This window comes from Schistocerca nitens, chromosome 2, assembly GCF_023898315.1.
Source record: "Schistocerca nitens isolate TAMUIC-IGC-003100 chromosome 2, iqSchNite1.1, whole genome shotgun sequence".
Classification (NCBI taxonomy): domain Eukaryota; kingdom Metazoa; phylum Arthropoda; class Insecta; order Orthoptera; family Acrididae; genus Schistocerca; species Schistocerca nitens.
Window position 1 is genome coordinate 724254188 of NC_064615.1, and position 24855 is coordinate 724279042.

At 38.9% G+C, this 24855-nt stretch overlaps 2 protein-coding genes across 4 annotated transcripts; one reads left to right on the forward strand and one right to left on the reverse strand.

Annotated features, from left to right (window-relative positions):
• Positions 1–8429: 8429 nt before the first annotated feature.
• LOC126236912 (uncharacterized) lies at positions 8430–12999 on the reverse strand. Of its 3 annotated transcripts, XR_007545006.1 has the most exons (3): positions 12341–12999; positions 11565–12247; positions 8430–11450 (listed from the first exon to the last, which is right to left on the reverse strand). XR_007545006.1 is itself a non-coding variant. In XM_049946566.1 (2 exons), the coding sequence occupies exons 1-2, from the start codon at positions 12944–12946 to the stop codon at positions 10588–10590; spliced, it is 621 nt and encodes a 206-aa protein (XP_049802523.1). In that variant the 5' UTR covers positions 12947–12999; the 3' UTR covers positions 8430–10587. The 3 variants fall into 3 exon arrangements, 2 of the variants coding, with proteins under 2 accessions (XP_049802523.1, XP_049802522.1); XM_049946566.1 differs by lacking the exon at positions 11565–12247 and having other exon boundaries at positions 8430–10602; XM_049946565.1 differs by lacking the exon at positions 8430–11450 and having other exon boundaries at positions 11488–12247.
• Positions 13000–14692: 1693 nt separating this feature from the next.
• Positions 14693–19615, forward strand: LOC126235285 (uncharacterized). Its single transcript, XM_049944011.1, has 5 exons — positions 14693–14966; positions 15294–15617; positions 16450–18140; positions 18436–18497; positions 19492–19615. Exons 1-5 carry the CDS (start codon positions 14732–14734, stop codon positions 19613–19615), a joined length of 2436 nt encoding a protein of 811 aa, XP_049799968.1. The 5' UTR covers positions 14693–14731.
• The last annotated feature ends 5240 nt before the right edge of the window (positions 19616–24855 follow it).

Genomic DNA, 24855 nt, shown 5'->3' on the forward strand with positions numbered 1-24855 from the left:
AGGGTACGGTCAGGAGAGCGTGGAGGCCATGGAATTGGTCCGCCTCTGCCAATCCATCGGTCACCGAATCTGTTGTTAAGAAGCGTACGAACACTTCGACTGAAATGTGCAGGAGCTCCATCGTGCATGAACCACATGTTGTGTCGTACTTGTAAAGGCACAAGTTCTAGCAGCACAGGTAGAGTATCCCGTATGAAATCATGATAACGTGCTCCACTGAGCGTAGTTGGAGGAACATGGGGCCCAATCAAGACATCACCAACAATGCCTGCCCAAACGTTCACAAAAAATCTGTGTTGATGACGTGATTGCACAATTGCGTGCGGATTCTCGTCAGTCCACACATTTTGATTGTGAAAATTTACAATTTGATCACGTTGGAATGAAGCCTCATCCATAAAGAGAACATTTGCACTGAAATGAGGATTGACACATTGTTGGATGAAACATTCGCAGAAGTGTACCCGTGGAGGCCAATCAGCTGCTGATAGTGCCTGCACACGCTGTACATGGTACGGAAACAACTGGTTCTCCCGTACCATTCTCCATACAGTGACGTGGTCAACGTTACCTTGTACAGCAGCAACTTCTCTGACGCTGACATTACGGTTATCGTCAACTGCACGAAGAATGGCCTTGTCAATTGCAGGTGTCCTCGTCGTTCTAGGTCTCACCCAGTCGCGAGTCATAGGCTGGAATGTTCCGTGCTCCCTAAGACGCCGATCAATTGCTTCGAACGTCTTCCTGTCGGGACACCTTCGTTCTGGAAATCTGTCTCGATACAAACGTACCGCGCCACGGCTATTGCCCCGTGCTAATCCATACATCAAATGGGCATCTGCCAACTCCGCATTTGTAAACATTGCACTGACTGCAAAACCATGTTCGTGATGAACACTAGCCTGTTGATGCTACGTACTGATGTGCTTGATGCTAGTACTGTAGAGCAATGAGTCGCATGTCAACACAAGCACCGAAGTCAACATTACCTTCCTTCAATTGGGCCAACTGGCGGTGAATCGAGGAAGTACAGTACATACTGACGAAACTAAAATGAGCTCTAACATGGAAATTAAGCTTTTCCGGACACATGTCCACATAACATCTTTTCTTTATTTGTGTGTGAGGAATGTTTCCTGAAAGTTTGGCCGTACCTTTTTGTAACACCCTGTATAATGCATTGTCATTTTCGCTTCTGAGTCTCAACTATTCCCATCACATGGAGGACACATTTCTTTCACTCTTCTGGGTCACTGTACTTACTGCTTGTTCTAATAGTTTTCTTTCACTTCCAACGTTTTTTTGTATGTATTGTTTTTTGCTGCAACATATCCTTTGATTCTTGTCCAAATTAACTCGATGGCTTATAATTTGCAGTCGCATGGAAGAATTCGAAGAACAGGCTTCCCTGAATTTTTAACCATTTCATCTACTGCATATTCTTTGTGTGCCATTCTGTTTTCTTTAACGATTTCTAGGCGTACTTTCTTCAACAAATTGTCTTCAAGGTGATATTTTTAGATTTTAACCATTCTGATAAATCTTACTTATTGCAATTTGCATTAGTAACTTTTTCTTTTCGTCGAGAACGGTATGCCGCCTTATCAAGAACAATAACTGCGTTTTCCTGAATTTGAGGAAGAATGTCTTTTAACCACTTCTCGAACATGTCGCCGCAAATCTCCTTGTGATAATCTCCACTCTTGTTGGATTCGAAAATCCACAAAAAGCCTTGGACGAAACCTGATTTGCTTCCAATGTGTGTGATAATCAGGCTTTTACCTTTACCCGTTGGGCCCTTGCTTCATGTGGATAACCCGGACAGAAATCCTTGTTCAGAGGATTTTAAGGCGATATGTATCCAGGTGTTTCTTCAGCTATGGTGGTAGCCCTGCACAAGGCCGCACGTACGGAGACAGAGCTCTCGTGAAAGTTAAGTAATTTAGGTTGTCATTAATTGTAGTTGAACACTTTTAACTAATTAAATACGTTCTTTAGTGTACTCTTCAAACTCACCATTAAAAGGTTTTCTTTTATTTGCGTAGTGTTCTAGTAATCGCAAAAGTTCGTTTGTTTAATTACTGCTGCTTAGGCCTAATTTTTCGAATGTGCATATTTAGCGTTATACCGCAATTTGAATGCATTTGCTGTAGTTTAACTGATTAAATACGTTCATTAGGGTGCCTTTCAAGCTCACAATTAAAGGTTTTTCTTTTATTTGCGTATTGTTCCAGTAATTGCGAAAAGTTCGTTTTGTTTATATTTCGCGGCTTTGCCTTACTTTCCGAATGTGCATACTTAGCGTTATATCGCAATTTAAGTACATTTGGTATAGATTAACTAATTAAATACGTTCATTAGTGTGCTCTTCAAGCCTGCCATTAAAGGTTTTTCTTTTATTTACGTATTCTTCCACTTACCGCAGAAAGTTCGTTTTCGTTACATTCGGCTGTTTAGGCACGAGGCATTATACGTAGCTGTTGCAACTGGCACCGATATCTCATTGGTTGGCGGTAAGAGCCAATGAGACGTAGCTAGTTGTAGGTAGATCTTTGAACATCTACTTTATTTATGTTTTCTGAGGGGAGGGGGGCAGCCATCTTGAAGTGTGTATTTGTTGTGCCTTTCGTAATTGAGAGCATTAAATGGACGTATATCGAAAATTTACGAAGTGAAGCGACATATGATTTGAAATCATGGGTCAGTTAATATCCCTCCCATCTTTACTGTTGGAAAATGTCACATCTTGTGTTTTGCATTTTTTACGATATTAGCATGTGGAATGAAATAAAATGTTGTGTATACAAAATTTGGATCATCTGATTTCAGCGTCGTGTCATTTCCTTACTGATCTATGCGTCATGTCATAGCCTTTTAAGTTTATAGCAGTTGTTTCCGATGTGTAGTTTTTGTGAATGCTTTACATGGATAATGACCTTAGAAGAATTCATTCATTTTGAAATGCTAAAGAATACACTCCTGGAAATGGAAAAAAGAACACATTGACACCGGTGTGTCAGACCCACCATACTTGCTCCGGACACTGCGAGAGGGCTGTACAAGCAATGATCACACGCACGGCACAGCGGACACACCAGGACCCGCGGTGTTGGCCGTCGAATGGCGCTAGCTGCACAGCATTTGTGCACCGCCGCCGTCAGTGTCAGCCAGTTTGCCGGGGCATACGGAGCTCCATCGCAGTCTCTAACACTGGTAGCATGCCGCGACAGCGTGGACGTGAACCGTATGTGCAGTTGACGGACTTTGAGCGAGGGCGTTTAGTGGGCATGCGGGAGGCCGGGTGGGCGTACCGCCGAATTGCTCAACATGTGGGGCGTGAGGTCTCCACAGTACATCGATGTTGTCGCCAGTGGTCGGCGGAAGGTGCACGTGCCCGTCGACCTGGGACCGGACCGCAGCGACGCACGGATGCACGCCAAGACCGTAGGATCCTACGCAGTGCCGTAGGGGACCGCACCGCCACTTCCCAGCAAATTAGGGACACTGTTGCTCCTGGGGTATCGGCGAGGACCATTCGCAACCATCTCCATGAAGCTGGGCTACGGTCCCGCACACCGTTAGGCCGTCTTCCGCTCACGCCCCAACATCGTGCAGCCCGCCTCCAGTGGTGTCGCGACAGGCGTGAATGGAGGGACGAATGGAGACGTGTCGTCTTCAGCGATGAGAGTCGCTTCTGCCTTGGTGCCAATGATGGTCGTATGCGTGTTTGGCGCCGTGCAGGTGAGCGCCACAATCAGGACTGCATACGACCAAGGCACACAGGGCCAACACCCGGCATCATGGTGTGGGGAGCGATCTCCTACACTGGCCGTACACCACTGGTGATCGTCAAGGGGACACTGAATAGTGCACGGTACATCCAAACCGTCATCGAACCCATCGTTCTACCATTCCTAGACCGGCAAGGGAACTTGCTGTTCCAACAGGACAATGCACATCCGCATGTATCCCGTGCCACCCAACGTGCTCTAGAAGGTGTAAGTCAACTACCCTGGCCAGCAAGATCTCCGGATCTGTCCCCCATTGAGCATGTTTGGGACTGGATGAAGCGTCGTCTCACACGGTCTGCACGTCCAGCACGAACGCTGGTCCAACTGAGGCGCCAGGTGGAAATGGCATGGCAAGCCGTTCCACAGGACTACATCCAGCATCTCTACGATCGTCTCCATGGGAGAATAGCAGCCTGCATTGCTGCTAAAGGTGGATATACACTGTACTAGTGCCGACATTGTGCATGCTCTGTTGCCTGTGTCTATGTGCCTGTGGTTCTGTCAGTGTGATCATGTGATGTATCTGACCCCAGGAATGTGTCAATAAAGTTTCCCCTTCCTGGGACAATGAATTCACGGTGTTCTTATTTCAATTTCCAGGAGTGTATTTTTTAGCACCTGGGGAAAGACTAGGTCAATTTTGTGGTTTATATTTCCCTGGGGCAACATTCTTGACAAAACGTATTTCAACGTTCAGAGAACTATCAGTTGCTGGTTCGGAAGACTTATAGGTAGCGTTAAGCATTTTCTTCCCTTAGCAGCTGCCCCTCTCAACCCGTTGTACCGCTTCAAGAGCAGCGCTACATGCTCGAATCACAGATAAGCATTGTTTTAAATGATCAGTGATTGGTTTCGTAGAATAATAATAAGACAGAAGTTCCTAGAACAGTAGTTGCCGTAGGTGATACTGCCAGCATTGGTCAATCGAAAGTGGTTGTCTTGTGTTATTGTCCAACTGCAGAGTAGGCTGTTATCCTGAACAGTGAAGGGTGGAAAAGTATATAGGCTAGCACGTATTGCGTGCTTGTCAAGTAGGTGATGCAATTTGGAATTTCAGTTCGTTGAGAGTTAATCAGGTTAATTTGCAGGCTGTTAATGAGTTTTAGACTGCTTTCTTCAGTGGCAAACAATCATCTGCTATTTGTTTGCGAACACAAATTATGTGTGTTGCCATCCAGAAAGCTTTACATTGAAACTGCCAGCAGTAATTTAGCACATTTACTTCTCCACAACTTTAAATCCATACAGGAATTTGACATTTTTCTGCATAGGGGTTCCTCATACTCCATGAAATTCAGATCCATATATGCTTTATAAATTAGGCCTTCACATGAAACTGGCGACACTCTTCCTCCAGAAGTGCAAAATTGAAAAGCAATGTGTTTTTTTACTGAGAGACTGTCATTTGAAAGTTAGAGATATTAATGGTGTGCAGAGGGATGGTAAAACATTACAAAGGGCTGTCGGGGAAATTTAAGACTGCGGAACAGCTGATTTGTGAATCAATGTTTCATATACTTATTTTATTTTTATTTTTTATTTTTTTTTCAAATTATGAGTGGGAGAAGATAAGTGATCAGATTTTACTGTCAAAATTAAGAACACATTCGCTCTTATTCATACATGCATGAGTGTTGCGCCAACATCTGCACATGGAAGGCCCACTGTAAACTTTAGCCATAAAACTGCACTTCTGAGGTGAATCCCACAAAACACAAAGGTGATATACTCCGCCATAGTAGTGTCTCAGGATACCATGTTATCTCACCTGCTTGCCAGTGTTACATATTAGAAGCCTCTAACTTTCCAAGCAGTGCGTCAACAAACTGAAATTTGTTGAAAATTTTGTATTGAGATTACTCACATTTCCAGGACTGTGTATTCCCAATATCTAAAGGCTCTAAAAATTAGTGATGTGATAACTTTGTCATCACTGACAGAGCCACAGCTGGTGTCTACAGTTTTCAAATTAACTGAAAAGGGTTGCTTTCTGCTAAGATGATAATTGTGGATGTTTAGAAAATAATATTTATATGTTGCTCACTTCACTTATTACATCTGTAAACATGTATTTTCTCTCACTATGGCTGCTAATGGGTTTTGCCACTTTGTACCAAAACTGTACATTTAGAGTGATAGACCATTTGCTCAGTCTCTGTTATGAAACAAGAGCTCTGTTTCATGATGAGCACATTAGTCTATAGAGGCATGAAAATTTGTGCGAGAGGTGGACACTTTCTATTCCCTTCAAATTGATAGTGAAAAAAAGTGTTAACAGCAATGTCCTCAAATACATTTTGCCATGTGGAAAAAAGATAAAAGCTGATTTCAGTGAAAATTTTTAAGAATGCTGCATACATAACAAACTAGTTTGGATACATTACATCTGCCAACCTGATCCCTGGAAGTAATTGGAAAGAGCGGTGCAGTAAGTGGTAGGACATTTCTTGACAGTATTAAAATTTTCCACTGCGTGCTTAAGTCTTAACAATATATACTAGAGATGTGACAATTTTCAATCTAATCAACATGTCAGCATCTGAGAACAAAGTAACCAATTGTGGAAGCAGGATGGTCTGATATTCATTATGTGCACAGTGCGAAAGTATGTACTCGTGCTTGTCATACCAAGTAAGTTAGGATGTGACAGCAGAAATATTTTGAAAGGCTCTCCTCCTTGAATTAATCACTGTATCACTTTTCTCTTGTCGCAAAAAACAGTAATTTTTGGGTCTGAACAAGGAAGGCGAATGTTACTTACATTGTTTTCAGTCTGTACAAGACAGACCTGTATACAGTGCACCCAACTGCTTGTCTTACTGCACAAAGTAAGCTGTTAAAAGCAAAGTTGGATGCCCTATATAGTAACAGTGAGATCAGTATTGCAGCATACTTGTACAATTTTTGGAAACAGCGTGGAAACAGGTAACACCAAAGAATTACCTGCTGCTCACTATGATCTTACAATTAGTAGTCTGGAAATTCATAGTTTATACAGTTTTATAGGCATCACCCATATTACAAAATGAAAGGAAGGCTGCAGGTCAAGTGTTTGTTATAACCTGTGGGACATCTCATTATAGTGCACACATACAATGCATTGCTTTTGAAATTTGATTGTAGTTATGATACATACAGTTATTGGTTTGTTGAAACTGCACAGCTTCGATATTCATGAAGGAAACAGTAGAGCTTCTACAAAAAATAAATTTTCCATTTTTTCTGTAACCATTGTAACTTTGGGTGAGTGAAGATGAATTGGTAGTGACAGGCAGAGTTACATACAACCCTGAAGTTCACAAAATGCTTTTACCTGTAATGAAACAGGTACAGGAATTTTTTTAAGTAACGCTCATGTCACATTTTGTGTCAAATATTTGTAAAGTCAAGCACGCAAGTTGGTTTTGGTTGTACAAAAAGTACTTTTCAAATCAATTAGCTTCTTTGGATAATCACTTGTTGAAATGAATTGTGCATACTGTAGCTGCAAGAGGCCACATGTTCAGAGAAGTAGGTCGTAGATTCTTTCAAAGAGTACGTAATGATCAAGACATTTTTCGAGCTAACGTATCCTCTATTTTGGTGAACTTCTCTTACAATATGATCTTTCAACTACGTTGTTACCTTTCATTGTCCTTTATGCCTCAGACATTGCAGACCTTTATAATTGCAGTTATTTTCAAGATACAATAAATTTTTCATTCATTAAGTCAATTATAAGAAGGAAGGTAAGAAGAACTTAAGACAAGATTTGTCAAATGCTCTGCGAGGAAAAATTATCTTCCCGACATTGTTCTGAACATTCTGTAGTAGAATTGCAGTGTCAGCAAATTACTACGGACCACCACCCTCAAGAATTGAACCATGTAACTAAATCAAATTTTAATTACTACATGCATTTGACATTTACAATTGCAGTAGTCTGTGTTCGTGACAGACATTGACTGTTACATTACATTGAAAACATTTCTTGCCCACAGCTATATCAGTTTTTTCATTACAACCAATTTTGCTTGCTACAGACGATTGTTAAGGTTATAACATGAGATGTACATCATGTTATTCAGAATGCATTCAAAAGCAACTGCAATGTCCAATTAATCTCCATGTATAAATAATTATAACTGATTCCATTTCCTGTCAGTGAATGTTACAGTTGCATTTGAATACATTCTGAATAACATGATCAGATGTACATAATCTTGAAGGTGTTCTGTAGCGACCAAAATCGATACAGCTGTGTGCAAGAAATGTTGTCCAGAAAGTTCTTAATAGCTGTAAATCAACACTTAACAAAACTCCGTTACATTTCAGTTGCTCAGTTCTTAACAGTTTATCTTCCATTTTGTGTTCATGTGGCAGATGAATGAAATAAACATTGACACAGTTAGTTAAGGTTTGAAACACAGGAGTAGAAGTTGAACACTTAGCACCTGTATTAAATTAAATTCTGAAAGAATTCACTTACTGGCACCAAAGATAGTTCATACCAACATTGAGATTATAGTCTACTTGGTTCACATCACCGATCTGCAACTATGCTGCTATCACTAAGGTAACAATCTTATCATCCAAGGATCAATAAAACACATTAAATGATATAAAAAAATATTTAATTTAATTATTAAGTCTCTTCAGGACACATTTCCATTACATACAGAATTAACAAAAATGCTTGAAATCATTCATAAACATAAGAAAACATTTCTTAAGAAAAAAATGGTTCAAATGGCTCTGAGCACTATGGGACTCAACTGCTGAGGTCATAAGTCCCCTAGAACTTAGAACTACTTAAACCTAACTAACCTAAGGACAACACACACATCCATGCCCGAGGCAGGATTCGAACCTGCGACCGTAGCGGTCGCGCGGTTCCAGACTGTAGCGCCAGAACCGCTCGGCCACTAGTGGCCGGCCATTTCTTAAGAAACAGAGGGAAACATTACACCAGTCATTCCCACAAATCAAAAAGAGTATAAATATATGACAACCATCATGTTGTACATGAACCCACATTCTTATAGACAGACACCAGCAAAAGGAAAAACCTTGAACAGACATATACAACAAGACAAGGACATATGTACAATTCAATAAAAAGATGTGTAACATTTGGAAATAGTGGGTAATTTATCTTTGTACATACAACAAGAGAAAGAATCTCAACTGGAAAGAAAGGATATGACAATGCTTTTAGGTGACATTTATATTCCTTAAGTTAAACACTATTCTACTTATGTGACAGAATTAATTAGTGATTTATCTTATGAGATGCTACACATCATCATTCTTTCTCTGTAACTCATTATGAAAAACAAAAGCTTTACCGTCAGCTAATCCCAATACAACAAGAATGATCAGTCAAGAAACTTTTTTTATATTTCATAATAAAATTACATAGTTAACAGAAATCCTTACATTAAATCTGGACAGAGGAGATATCAACAGACTTTCACCAGGAAACCAACTGTTTCAATAAATAAATAAATAAATAAAAATAGTAGAATGTAGGAGGAAAGTCCTGTTAACTAGCAGCCATGGAAGAGGCATGGGCCAGATCTTGTGGAAAAATTAGATGACAGGTACCAATACCATCTGCAATGAACCATACTAATGTTGACTTGGTTTCTGCTTTTATGCTGTATGATAGCCCAACTGAACAGCTCTGTCGGGAGGGTCAATATGCAGCTAGATCAGCTGCTTCAGGCAACTACTTTGTCAGGCATAGGTTTGGTTCCTGTTGATGCATTGGTAGGTGGGACTTTACAAGGCATGGCCAGCATCTGAATAGGAAAGGGGTGAAAAGCAAAATCTTTTAGGGGGGGGGGGGGGGGGAGGGGAGCAGGCACAAACTTGCAGAAGTAACTCGTTTTTAGGCTACGAACTTATGCTATTAGGTTTATTGCAAATTTTGGTGGTAAGCGTACCAGTAAATTAGCTTACTATGCCTATTTTCATTCACTGCTTTTATATGCTGTCACATTTTGGGGTAATTCATCATTAAGAGAGAGAGTATTCATTGCACATAAGTGCAAATCAGAATAATGCCCGCAGCCCATCTAAGATCACCTTGCAGACCTTTATTTATGGAACTCAGGATATTCACAGAACCTTCACAAAACAAATATTCACTTATGAACTTTTTTGTTGTTAATAATTCATCCCAATTCAAAAATAACAGCAAAGTGCATAGCTATAATAGTAAAAGAAAGTATGATCTTCACTATTCTGGGTTATATCTGACTTTGGGATGAAAAAGGGTGAATTATACTGCCACAAAAATCTTTGTTCATTTACCTAATAGCATTAAAAGTCTGATAGATAGCCAAACAACATTTGAATTTTTAGATATGATTTTGCATATGAAGTAGCAACTGTAAAAAAAAACCTGTGTAACAAAAACATTCCACTATGAAATGTAGTATTCATGAACTATGAAATAAGTATTAATTTAATGTAATGTAATGAGCAGCTCAGTCAAAAGGTAAACGGCAATCCCATTTAGAATATGGTCGCAGCTGTGGTGCCTCTTTCATAGTCTCACAGGATGTAATATGGCATGGTTAGTGTAAAGTTCTATATAGCATGTACAAAGCACAATCTCTCTGTTGGTAGCCTACAGCTGAAGGAGCAAATGTTCCCGAGTTAGTTGCATATGGTGTTCTAATGCTACAATCTTGAGAATAAATTATACCTATTAGTGCAAGTGTGCTGTGTAACACCACTGTTGACTGTGGATGAATCTGGTGCAAGATCCCCTGTTATTTACTGCCTCACTACACACACTAAGCTTGGCCTATGCAGGTTTTTCCTAGATCAGAGACAAAAGTTTACTAGAAACACGAAACACAAGACGACAGTTACTCTCATCAACAAAGCTTTTATTAATACAGTTTGGTGATTGTGACAGCTACTACAATGCCAGGAGAATGTAGTTATGGGTTATACTGACCACAGGTTGTGTGCCTCGCATGCAGGCCAGAAGTGGAGACAGAGGACATGCGCAAAACATAAATGGAAATTCAGTGCTGAAGAATACTGTGTACACTGTGCTGAAAACCTTGCACTTACAAGCACAAAAAGAAAAATTCTCAGAGCTATTGGATGGTTTCCTTACTTGTCTTTTGCATATACATGGTCTCAGCTACTGTTTCCACTCCCCAAGAGGTCGTGTATAATGGCCTCAATTTCTGCACAGGATGGTGTTGCAAATGAATGTTCCTTCTTTTCACATGTCTTCCTTACTGATTGGAACTGTCTCTGAATCCTGCATGTCTCATTTGGTGGAGCTGAAGTTACTGGAAAATGCGGACCAACAAGTTCTTTTTGCGATGCAATGCCTGCCCTCATTTCTTTAATTAATTTATCAAATGATGCAAGGAGAGAGCCAACAGTTTCGCTGTTAGCACTTCTTGCTAATTGTTACACAATAGTCAGCCTGTCTTCCAAAGCAGCTCGGTAGTCGACAGTGCTGCCAGCAGCTGAAGTCTGCTGAGCAATTATTTGTGTTAACTCCTGCACAGATGACTCTCTGCAGAACCTGTCTTGCGTAGGGAGCTTTACAGTTCCTTTGCTGATTTTCACTGCATGAATGTGTTCACGGAGGTTACCCTTGATCAAATTGTCTGTGCAAGAACACACATAACTGTGTACACAGATCTGAAAAGAAATGAAAACTAATACATTATACGCACATGTGGATTAACATCTCTTAAATTGGCACAAATGGTTGTTACACCTAGGAATTTAACTGTTGAAAATAAGTGTACATACCTTGCACTCAGGACAGGACAATGGGCATGCAGTGCAAGAGTTCTCTGTATAGGTGACAGTATATGGGGGCCGATCAGAAAGGGTGTTTACATCCCATGTGCCATCTTCAACGCAGTGTATCAGTTCCTTATTGATACCACAACCTCTTCTGTGACTTACTTATTTCAGCACTGCGTGTAGTTCTCTGTGTCCCCTTACAAAGCCTTATTAATCTTCGAAAAAGTGAGTCCCTCGTTCTGTGCAACAGGGCTTGGATACATTTATCTACTCTGTTATTTATTTTCTTCAGTAAGTATGAGTCTGTAAGAGTTTTATGGTTTGCTTCTAAGAACATATTTGTATTAAGGCCAAGTCCAATTCTGTAGCTGTATGCCCACATATGTGCCTTCCATGAATATCTATCTTTAAAGTACTTGCCAAACTCCTCAGTTCCTTCCTCCTCTGCACTCCAAGTAAGAAAGCCATCCAGCAGCTCTGAGAATTTCTCTCTATCTGTCTGTAAGTGCAAAGTTTTCAGAGCTTTGTATACAGTACTCTTCAGCATTGCATTCCCATTTACTTTTGCACATATATTCCGTCTCCATGCCCGATCAACGTGCCAGGTACATAACAACCTATGTTCACTATGGCCCATAACTACACTCCAGGCACTGTAGTAGCTGTCAGTCATCAGACATGAATACCTATAAAAATAAAAATTAAACACACATGTTAATGCTATAGTTATTTTCAGCAAGCAGTGGATCAAACATTCTCTAATGAAACTGTATTCTTACCTTTGTTTTGATGTTTCCAATACATTTTTTAATCTGCTCAAAGAAAACTCGCATGGACCTTGTGTCAGTATGGGTACTGAGGCAATAAGAAACTGGACATCCAGCACCAAATTCACCCACGGTCAACAGTGTGGTCAGATAAAATTTATACCTATTAGTGCCATGTGTGCTGTCTATCAAAACTTTTTTTGCCATTTTCTGCTGATACTCAGTCGTAAGGGCTATCATAAAGTCACTTTCTGATAATTTGTTTCCATTATCCTCAGTGCCTTGGGCTTTGTAATAAATCACCGGGGAATCTTTCCCTAGGCACTCTTGTTGTCTCACCCAAAGATCAACACTGGTTGCATCATCTTGGTGTGCACTACTATCGTCCAGCTTGTATTCTTTCCTAATATTTCTAATATCTTGTTTGCTTAAAAGATGAACTCTTCTGAAGAGTCCAACTTGAATGCTCTCTCTCACTTTCTTCAAAATTGTAGTATCAGGAACACCTTGTGCAATTAATTCAGCAACCATTGCCCTGTCAGCTGTGGTCAGATGTAGGCTACCCACAGAGAGACTGTGTCCTGTAGAACTTGACATTAACCATGTTAGATGACACATTTTCGACTACCAAACAGGCAGGGCAGGTGTCACCAATTTTGATTGAAGGTTCCCTTAACCTTCTGCCTGAAGCTGTTTTGTCAGAACGGTGGCAAACACAATAATCACATTTCTGTTTTCCCCTTGGTCTTATGAAGGAAACCTTCTCTTCAGCTTCCATCTGTTCCTTCCACAGAAAGAACTCTGAAAATAAAATTACAATGCATAAGAAATACAAACTTAAGTACAGCACTTGTGTGTTATTCTGAGGAAATAATTTAGTTGAAATACACAAGATAACACTGAATAAGGTCAAAACATATTAGCAGCTCTCTAATAATTATTAGAAGCAAGGTGCCTGAGAAATAATGGTAATGGAGACAGTCTCTCCTACTCATGTGTCATAGAATCTGAAAATGGTTGAGGTATGTACATACAATCAATGTAAGAAGCCAAACTAAGCCTAGGGCTACACTACAGATCAGCCTGCCACCACCACCAAGATTTAGAAACATGTAGCATGCTGGGGCAAATCCAGATTAACACCTTAATAAGTCCGACAGTTTAGAGTTGTTTAAGTTATACACTGTAGATATATTGCCAATCATTGATTACCCTATGATACTTTCTTACCTATATTTACATAAATGATACCCAACATGAACACTAATAATAACTAAATCATATCATTAACTCACTGGAAAGTACTGCATGTACAAACAATGTACAACATCAGTTATCTGGCAAATAGAAATAATAAACTATGCTTTTGTTTCCTCACCTTCCACAGAATTAAATGTCATTTCTTTGCACTCCATTCTCTGTTGGTGAACACACTCCAAATGGTGTATCAGTTCTTGCCTCCGAGGGCATCTAAATGTATTTTACTCGGTACATGCCATCTAAAAAAAACACAGGTTTTTGCTTAATATCTTAATAGCGTACTGCAACGGGAAAAGAACGTGTAAGCACAATTAATGCACTTATTCATCCATCATGTTTCATACTGCCAATTATGAAGGAGAATCTTCAGGGATGTGGAATAACACAGTGAAGCCACGGTGAGAAACTAGGGCCTGCGTTACTTAAATATCTAAAATAAGTTATTTGTGCTTCATGAAAGTACTTTAGAAATTTAGAGGAAAGACCGCACCCCCGATATCACACTGGTGATATCTCCATATTTCCGCCAATATAGCACGCTTGACTATGAACCAGCCATCTGCTTGCAGTTGTGTTACATTAAGATTCACGCAGCATTCATTCATATGGTAACAGAGAGGTAACCAACTTGCCTCCTACCTTTCCAGAAGCGAAATTGAGTCTCTTCAAGTGTTTGTTTACGTCTGTTACCAACTTGTCGCAAATATTGCATATTTCTTTCCTAGGATTTACATAAATATTCTTGCGATGCTTCACCCTCATATGTCGGTACAAGCTTTTTCTTGTCCACACACGTCACACAAGCCTGCCACACCACGAGTCCGTTCAACATTGTCCATAGTGTAACATGTGACGATGAATTAACACACATACACACATACACACACACACGCGAAAATGAAAATCATACGAAGCGTTCAAAGATCTACCTACAAGCAGCTACATCTCGTGACTTGCGTCTCGCGACCCGCTGGTCGCGATGCTGATTGGCTGACAGTTAAATTCATGACGTCATATACAGTAGCCAATCAGAAGCATAGGTGACATCTGAGCGAATGCAACATCTTTGCTACACACATTCTCGTATTCACAGTTGATGAGCGAATATCCTTGCACCTTGTGAGAGTGAGTTATTTCGTTGGAATGGCTGGTTCTGTTGCTTGTTATGTATGTGATAGAGAATATTCAGCAAGGAAGCATTTGAATGCTCATTTGAGAAATGTGCATAAAATTCAGCCAGGTGAAGAAGGTACGATAAAGTGCTCAAAAAGTGACTGTAGCTTTAAATGCAATTTCTTGGCTAAGTTGCGCCTACATGTGGAGCAGGAGCACATGGTTGAGATGGTAAAAGAAATTAGTGAATTTCAAACGAAGGACGGTAAGTAAAGTGTACACTGCCTACTTAAATTAATATCGTCCATTATTATTACATACTAGCCTGACCCGTGGCCATTAGATCTTGTTTTTGTTGGTCAATAGAACATGTGCTTATTTGAAAGCGTGAAAAGACGGATTTCACATTAACTGTAAACTTACTGTCTGCTACATTAAGTATAAGTTAAATTATTGCAAATTTAAATGATTAAAATCACACCAGTAACTCGTGAGGGTATCTTAACAGTGCACGTTTTTTTTTACTCCCGCTGTGTACTTTGCACTTATTGAATCTGAATGCAATTGTCTTTCATCGATGCTTTTGTTTTAGACTTTATGAAGTGGAAGTCTGAGGAGGAGAGAAAAACAAAAAGTAGTTTTGTCTCTAGTTATGGCACTAAGCGTTTAAAGGATGGCACTGCAAAAACCACCTTTGTATGCCACAGAAGTGGCACATTTTCTTCGAAGTCAGGTGGCAAAAGGTTGTGTAAGTCCCAGGGCACTTGCAAGATGGGAAACCATTGCGTTGCTGCCATAGAGCTTCACGAAGAAGAAAGTGGAATCTGTAGTGTCATTTACTACAGAACACATTTCGGCCACGACCAGAACATTGCTTTTCTGCATCTCAGTGGTTCTGATAGAGAAGCCATCGCTGGTGAGTATTACCTTAATTGTAGAATTTTGCTGGCCTTTCAGTGATCCCCAAGTAAATATGATGTGAAAGTTTCAGAATCCATTGTCAGGCTTGCTGGTAGTTATATGTAGTTGACTATTATTTTTGCAGTGAAGGAGCATTGTTTTTTTACTGCTGAGAAATTAATATTGTTATGGATATGTGATCTGGAGTAAAAGGTGTGAATATATCGATTGGCAGTTCATATGAATACAATTTGTGATGTTAGCTTGAAAGCAGTTGTAAAAGACCAGTTGTTGTGATCCATATTGACCACAATATTGGTGACTGTAATGCCATGTACTTAGGTGTGTGTGAGAGCAGGTGTAATGCATTACAGTAATACAAGTGTGGAAATAAGTTCTGAAATACTTGTTTCCCTGTGTTATTGCTTGCATCATAGTAGTCTATTTAAGAATAGATCATTAATGCATCTAATAGACTAAAGGCAGTACATTTATTGTTTCTTGTCCAGCATGTTAAACGTGTACTTGTAGACCTCGTAACCATTTGAAAATAGCCTTGGTAGCTGAAACTGTGAAATATCACATTGCAACAGGTGCTTTAATCAGGCCTGTTTATTCTCCCATCCCTAGTGTTTTAATAGTATCTTCAGTACTGTTGGAAGGGTACACTGAATATACTGTTAAGCCATTTATTAAACTATCTAGTTTATAAGTACTTAGCAAGTGTTATATTGCTTGAATTTATTTTATTGGGGGTGGTTAACTACAGTGTCCTTTCTGAATAGTGTTTTCATATACATACTCAGAATTGGCCTCTTTGTAGTTGGAGTAATTTTAAAATGTTGCAGGTAAAATTGCTGAGGGGGTCACTTTCCAGAGAATTCTGGATGATGTGCGGGACTCAGTTCATTCCAGCGGAGTGGAGAGGCTGCATCTCCTGACTCGACATGACCTTCATAACATTAAGAGAGACTTCGCCATTGGTGATGATCAACAGCATAACATTGATGAAGTCAGTGTTGGTATGTGGTTGGAGAAAATGAAAGACTGTGTTCTCCTCTATAAGAAAGAAGGCGAGGCCAGGGAAGATTTTGATAGGACTGACTCGGTGATAGTGTTAATGACTGACTACCAGAAGCAGTTATTACAGAGATTTGGACAAAATATTGTATGTGTAGACTCCACACATTGTACAAATGTTTACAAACTGTTGGTGACCACATTGTTAGTGGTAGACGATTTTGGTTCAGGTATGCCTGTAGCATTCTGTGTTTCAAATCGGGAGACTACTTCCATAATGACTCATTTCTTTAGTGCTGTGAAAGAGAGAGCTGGCATTATAAAAACGTCTGTATTCATGTCCGACGACACTAATACTTTCCGTAGTGCATGGTCACGAGTCATGGGACCTGCAGAAAATAATCTACTGTGTGCTTGGCACATAGACCGCAGCTGGCGGAATAATTTGAAGAAAGTCCATGGCAATGAAGAAAAGAAAGCGCTTGTGTACAAAGCTCTTCGTACATTGCTTGAAGAAGTGGACATAGACAATTTTAATGAGCTGCTGGAATCGTTCGTCGGGCAGCTTCAAGCAGATGAAGGTACAAGAGACTTTGGTGTATATTTCTCGTCAAATTACTTATTCCGGCCTCAGCAGTGGGCATACTGTCACCGTCGCAATCTGGGTATAAATACAAATATGCACCTTGAAGCAATGCATAGAGTTTTAAAATATTGTTATTTAGAGGGAAAAACAAACAATAGACTTGACAGACTACTTGTTGTGTTGATGAAATTGGTGCGTGACAAACTGTGTGCTCGAATGGTTAAATTGTATAAGGGTGGCCATTCATATAGAATAAATCTTATTGAGGCTCGTCATAAAGCTTCATGTAGTATTAAGGAGAACGACATTACAGTCAATACTGATGGTACAAAGTTTCATGTGAAATCCCAAACACATTGTGGTGTAACACATACTGTGATTTTAAATAACATTGAATGTAAATTGGAGTGCAAGTTGAAGTGCTCCAAATGTAATATATGTATACATGCTTTCAGTTGTTCTTGTGCGGACAGTTTAATTCATTTGAACATATGCAAGCACATTCATGCAGTGTCAATGACGTATGCATTACATTCAAGTGCCACATTTACACCAAGTGAAGCAACGGTGACAGAAGAGGCTTCTGCCATTTTGTGTTCACTGCAAACAAATACTGATGATCACGAGAACACATCTCTGGCCCGAGAACTAGTGTCCACATATCAAATTTTGATTAACCGTGTCAGTTCAGGTAAAGTGTCCACAGAAATCCTGAAGTCACTACAGAAGGATGCAGCTCATTCGCTGTCACTTTTTCAATCAGACTGCAGGGAAGCTTCACGACCCCCCAGCAACGAGAAGGTAAAAGTGCAACGGAGACATGGTAAATGTAACAAACAGCCAAAGGGCAATTTGAAGAAACCAACTCTTGCTGAAAAAGAAAATATTGTTTCAGCACTGAGGCAGCCTGAAAGTGAAATATTAAATGTTCACGTAGATTCTGACCATAATTACTGTCGGTACTAAGTTTTAGCTGTGTATGTGCTTCTGTACATTCCATGGTTTGTAGGCCTACTGGGGAAACTCGCCATGTAAAACAAAGAGTAACGCATTGTGCTTGGTACCCCTGTTGGTGATGTGGAAACCCAAGTGATTTTAATAAAGAAAATAAAAACGTTTGCAGTGTTATTTTTCAATTGATACCTTTATCCTTTTATTTGCATGTGCAATTAAAACCTTTATTTGAAATACTACTTGATTACATTAAAATGAATTGCTGTGTAACTAGAGTAGAAAATTGATGTCTGCAGAGCTTGTGTGGCATGAATTTGAAGCTCCTTATCACATGATGTACTGAAGTCTGTTGTAACAATACATTGCATAAAAATTAAAAAGATATTTTTCACTTCTGAATCACATTTCAATTTGGTTCATTACTAAGAGTTAAACAGAATAAAATTCAGTGCACTTAAGCTAAGTATCTGATGCTCCCTTATATTTATTTAAAGGCTCTGAATGTAGCAACTTCCTGAAAATTTTTGTATGTGCATTCCTACAGTAATTGACCAAGGAAATTGGTGGTAAAGAATTTCACACAGTGTTCAGTCCGAGGAAACAAGGTGCAATTACTGAGCAGGGTGGTGTGGTTAGTATGATTTACAGAATACTGAGAATTGTAAAGACAAGTGCGACACTATTTTCTTTACTACAATTAATCATTTCGTTTTCAGTATCATTCCAAGCTGCTTTAGAATTATTTTTAGTTTGTAGTCTCATGTGCTTTACATGTAGCAATTATATTTTTAGATTTATATACCTTTACTTGTCTTCAGTACCTTTTGAGATTCATCTTTCAGAATAGGAGTTTTTATGTAGATTGATACTGTGCAATGCTTGGTTGGCAGAATTTACCAACTAGTAGATAGCAAAGAGGAAAACTTTAAACTATTTTGGTGTCATTCGCCCAATTTTTATTGGTACAGAAGATGCTGTAACTGATTCTTTCTAGTCAGTACAGCAGTTGTTATAAGTTGGCCTTTAAGAGACTTTACATTAATGTAGAGAAAAATTTCATCATTACTGCATGAAGGTAATCCTATTTTCACGGATATTAATTGTGCACTTTCTTTCACTGAATATTCTTTACAAGTTGTCAGTGGCTTTTTTTTTAATAGACAATAAATGTGTCTGAGCTGCAGTAACTGTACTTACAGTAAAGATGTTTCACCTGTTTTTGTTCACTCTTCACTGATGAGAACACCTCATTCCTGTTATTGCAGTTTTAGAACATTTTTCAGAGTGAAAGTGGAATTTGCTATGGTGGTCACTTTCTTCCTTTTTTTAGCTACACATATTTCTCAACATATGTTTCAAATGTAAGAATTTTACTTCAAAATGGACACTACGTTGCTAGGATATTGAGAGCAATAGAAGTAATAATTGATTCTGAGACACCAGAGATTGTGTGAAAGTGGACTGGAAGAAAATGTAATCAAGATGTACAACGTTCTTCTATTTTGTAAGGTATGTGACCATTCAGACTTTCCATGGAAATGCTTTAATTGCTAAAAACTTTATGGGTTTTGAGTCATCAGATAATTGTGGCAAATTTACAATAAAGACAAATTATGAAAGCTAATACATAATAATTATGAGGCAAAAGTAACATCAGGAATGAAAATACATACTGGGTACAAGTACCTACAACATGCTTAGGCAGGTTCATATGAGTTAGCAATACAAGAAAAACACACCGTCTCGTACGCAATTGCCGGTAGGCAACATTTGGAACAGAAGATATAATCTGGGAGCTTCATGTCGGACTGAAGACAGCAGACTTGAGGATTGTATTGTTTTTAACTTGCACCAGATGGCATTGATGTCAAAGATTGAGACAAACCAAGACATAGCTTTTATAATACACAAAACAATGTAAATATTCCAGCCACATTTTTGGATACAAGAGACTTGCAATGTTTCCGTGGACAGGGACATAAGGGAGGCAGAGTTGCTATATATTTAAACAGAAAGGTAAAGGATACCACTTTGTGGACAGACAGGAACATACAGAAATTGTCTTGAAGCAGTGGCTATACAGAGAAAGGAAGAAGAGCTTAATACTGGGGCAGTACTGATCTCCAAGTTGTCAGGTAAGACATTTTCTCAAGTAACCGCATGTACTACTAGAAAAGGATACCAGAGAATTCCCTTAAATAATAGTAGTAGGTGATAGTATAAAAACACTGGAAGACAGTTCTCATTCAAGAGACTTATATGATCTAATCAGCCCAAATAGTCAAAGTTCTGCACATGTTCAAAACTGAAACCGTCTGCTAATAATCTATCCAAGTTATTATTCTCCTTCCTGGTGAAATTCATGTACTTAGTCTTGATTTCATTTACAGAAAGGCCTCTAGGTCCTGTCGCTTCTTTCATCTCACATATTGTCCTCTCTAGTGATACCTTTCTTCTACTAATAATTGTTAGATCATTGGCATAAGCACATATCTGAGTCGACTTTGTGCCTATGTAACCAGATATCTGAAGCTTCCGCGTGGCTGCTTCAAGTCAGATTGAAAAGCATTGTAGAGAGTGCATCCCCTTGTCTGACACCTTTACTAATCCTAAACCAATTGGTCAGTTCTCCATCCACTCGCACTGCAGCATTGGAACCAGCCAACATTGCTTGAATAAGTGAGACATACTTCGATGGTATACCATGTAGCAGCAAATCATTTAACATTTGTGCTCCATCTAGACTATCAAAGGCCTGCTTGAAGTCTACACAGAGGTTATGAAACTCAATGTTATACTCATATGTATTTACCTAAACACAAATATCTGGTCTGTTGTTGATCTATTAGCCTGAAATCCATACTGATACTCCCCCAAAATATCTTTTGAATATGGTACTAACCTGTTGTAGATAATACTAGAGAAGATCTGATAGGTTACATTCAGCAAGGTAATTCCACGGTAATTTGAACAGCAGGTCTTGTCTCCCTTCTTATGTATTGGTTGGATTACACCTAAGGTCCATTCTTCGGGCATTCTTTTCAGATTCCATTTCAACTTAATAAGTTTGTGGATTCGCTTATGAAGACCAGTTCCCCCATTTTTAACAGTTCTGCAATTATTTCATTGGTTCCTGGTGCTTTATAATTTTTTAAACAATGCACTACCTTCCGTACTTCCTCTAATGTTGGTTCCTCTATTTCTGGATCTACGGTATAATAGAGTGGCTGCCCATTCCTGGTAGGATTGACCTCCAAAATTCCCTTGTATTATTCTCTCCATCTATCCAAAACATCTTGTTTATCTGTCAGCAAATTTCCCTCTTTGTCCTTAACAAGCTGTTATTTTTGGTCTATGTTCTCGAGTTCCTTTTTTGTTGTATTTTCTGCTTTCATTCCTTTTGTACTGCTCTTCTCTCTTCATGGCTTCCCTTTTTCTCCTCCTGCATACCCTTGCTGCCTCTATTCTCTTTTCATTATATAATGCCTGATTTGATCTAGTATTCTGCTGAAAGCATTTCAGCCTTACTTCCTTTTTCTGTTCCACTGCCTGTCTACTGACATTGTTTTTCGTGGAAGCTATGGTTCGCATAGTTAAAAATGGACCGTTGGTTAAAAAGTGGTTCATTAAAACGAGAAAAGTCTACAGATGAAGAGGAAGATAATGCATCTGATGTTCAAGCAAGTAAGTGAGTGACTCTCGAACCGAAGTTGTCAGTGTCCATTGAACCTAAATTGTCGGCGTCCCTTGAACCTAACCCTTCCAAGATCATTGTTAAGCTTACTGGAAAAATTACAAAATATAACTCTGATTACTGGGAAATCGGTTTTACTTTCACTTGACCTCACCCTAAACCTCAATGTGTAATTTGCTATGAAAGCCTTTCGAATGAATGTATGAAACCAGCAAATCTCTGGTGCCATCTTGAAACAAAGCACGCAGAGTACAAAAGTAAGTCATTAGATTTTTTTCAAAAATAAATTAAGAGAGTTGAAAATATCTCGTAAAACAATTACCAAACACTGTGGTGCAAATATAAATGAAAATGCAACCCTTGCGTCTTACGAGGTGGCTCAGCTTGTTGCTAAATGTGGGAAAAACCACACAATTGCTGAGGAACTTATACTGCCATCAGCAATAATACTTTGCAAGAGAATGTTAGGTGATGCTGCTGCTAAGATAACAGGAACTGTCCCACTCTCAAATAATACTGTTCAAAGACAAATTACTGATATGGCAGTTAACGTGGAAGAAACATTGCTGGCTAGACTTTGTATGAGTGACATGTATGCTCTACATTTGTATGAAAGCACAGACATATTGAAAAAAGCCATAATGTTGGTTTTCGCATGATTCTTATGGGAGGGCCAAGTTTTTGAAGATTTTCTTTTTTCATGCGAACTACTGCATACAACTGCAGGCAATATTTTTACTGCATTAAATAATTATCTCAATGAACATGATGACACCTGGAAAAAATGTGTAGGCTTGCTGACGGATGGAGCAAAGTCAATGGCTGGCAAAAAAACAGTACTTCTAGCTCATATCAAAGCAGTAGCCCCTGAGGTGAAATGGACTTACTGTTGTATCCATCGTGAAGGCTTAGTAGCCAAAAGATTGTCTGAACCTTTGCAAAAGATACTTAACGAAGTAGTTCAAATCATCAACTACATTAAAACTCGACATCTGCAATCCAAGGAAAAATGTAGACATGTTCAAAGTTGAGGATAAGATTAGTGCTATGGTCAAAAAGCATCAGATCTGGGCGTCAAGGATAGAAAACGAGTCACTAACTAACTTTTCTACTTTAAAACAATTCTTGGAGTCATCAGAGGAGAGTTTGCCTGACCAGATCAAGATCAATGTACCCGAGCATCTACGCAGCCTAGCCACCATTTTTAGAGAGTATTTCCCTGAACCTGACCCTGACGACAGATAGATTCAAAATCCCTTCAGCTGTGAAGAAATAGACAAAATCTAAGGCCTCACTGAAGAAGAGCAAGATCAACTTGTGGATCTGTCCAGCTGTGGTATGATGATAAACATTTTCATTGGTGATAAAATTACAGACTTCTGGGCAACAGCACGCAAGGACTACAAGAAACTTGGAGATAAGGCAATGAAAAAGATCCTTCCATTTGCCACCACATATTGGTGTGAGCAAGCATTTTCTTCCATGTGGTTCATGAAAAACAAAATATAGGAATCGGCTCGACGTGCGTTCGGATTTCAGAGTGAAAGTTTCAAGTTTGGAACCTAATATTTCAGAAATAATGGACTCAGAGGTCAGATTGAACTCACATCATTAAGAACTGAAAATTAAAACTAATTGTATACTGATGGAGTACTCTGTTGTAACTGTATTTTTTCAAATAAATAATACCTTGTATGAAATTAGTGTTTTCTTATTTTTCACACATGTCTACTCAATGCAATCTCAAGTGTAGTACACTTGAAAGACCAATACACTCAGTTTAAATTTTTTCCTGTCATTTTCAGTTCATATTCAATTTTTTTAAGGACTTTGTTATGCTAAACACCCAGATTTGAAGGCAAAGATTTTGAGCAATAATCAAAAATTTAACAATAACGATGATGGCTAAATTGAAAAAGTTTTAAGCTCAATATTTTTTCAATAATGAATATGTCAATGTTTTTTCTAAGTACTAAAAATAGAAAACTTATAAAAAGACTCTTAATTTGGCTTTCTAGGTACTTGATACTGTGATATGACAAGGTACCAATCATGTTCGATGAGGGGGTCCTTGAGAAAATTTTGTTGGGAAGCCCTGCTCTACACAATCAAAAGCTCTGCTCAGGTCACAAAACAGCCGGAGCATAGTCCCAAGCCTCGAACACAACTAGGACAAATTTTACTTGTGAATTCACTGAGTCAGTTGTACATTTACCTTCCCTGAACCCAAACTGTTTATCATTGATTTGTCCAAATAAACACTAACTTTTTTATACATTATTGTTTAAAAATTTTAGAAAAAAAAGGAGTTATGGATATGAGCCTATAGCTAGTGGGACAGTTCTTTTCAACTTTTTTATATATGGGCACAACTCTAGAAATTTTTAGTTTCTCATTGAACTTATTTTCATCTAGAGATTTATTTACACAATAAGTTAAAGGATAAATTACACAGTCAATAGCATCTTTAAACAAATTACATGACAAATCATAGTAATCAACACTAGCTGAAGGTTTGAAATTTTTACATATTTTCAGGATCGTACTTGGACACACTCCTGTGAAAGTGCTTTGGAAGGGCTTTTCAAAGCAGTTGTCGCTGATACTAACTGCACTTTCGGGAGGTCGTTTATTAACTACTAATTTCTTCAAGAAAACTAGCGTTCTATGGGTTGGAGCTTGGAATGTCAAATTGGCAGGTAGGTTAGAAAATTTAAAAAGGGAAATGGTCAGGTTAAAGCTAGATATAGTGGAATTGGTGAGGTTCCGTAGCAGCGGGAAACAAGACTTCTGGTCAGGTGAACACAGCATTATAAATAGAAAATCAAGCAGGGGTAATGCAGGAGTAGGTTTAATAATGAATAAAAAACAGGAGCACAGATAAGCTACTACGAATAGCATAGTGAACGCATTATTGTAGCCAAGGTAGACATGAAGCCCAGGCCTACCACAGTATTACAAGTTTATATGCCAACTAGCTCCACAGATGACGAAGAGATT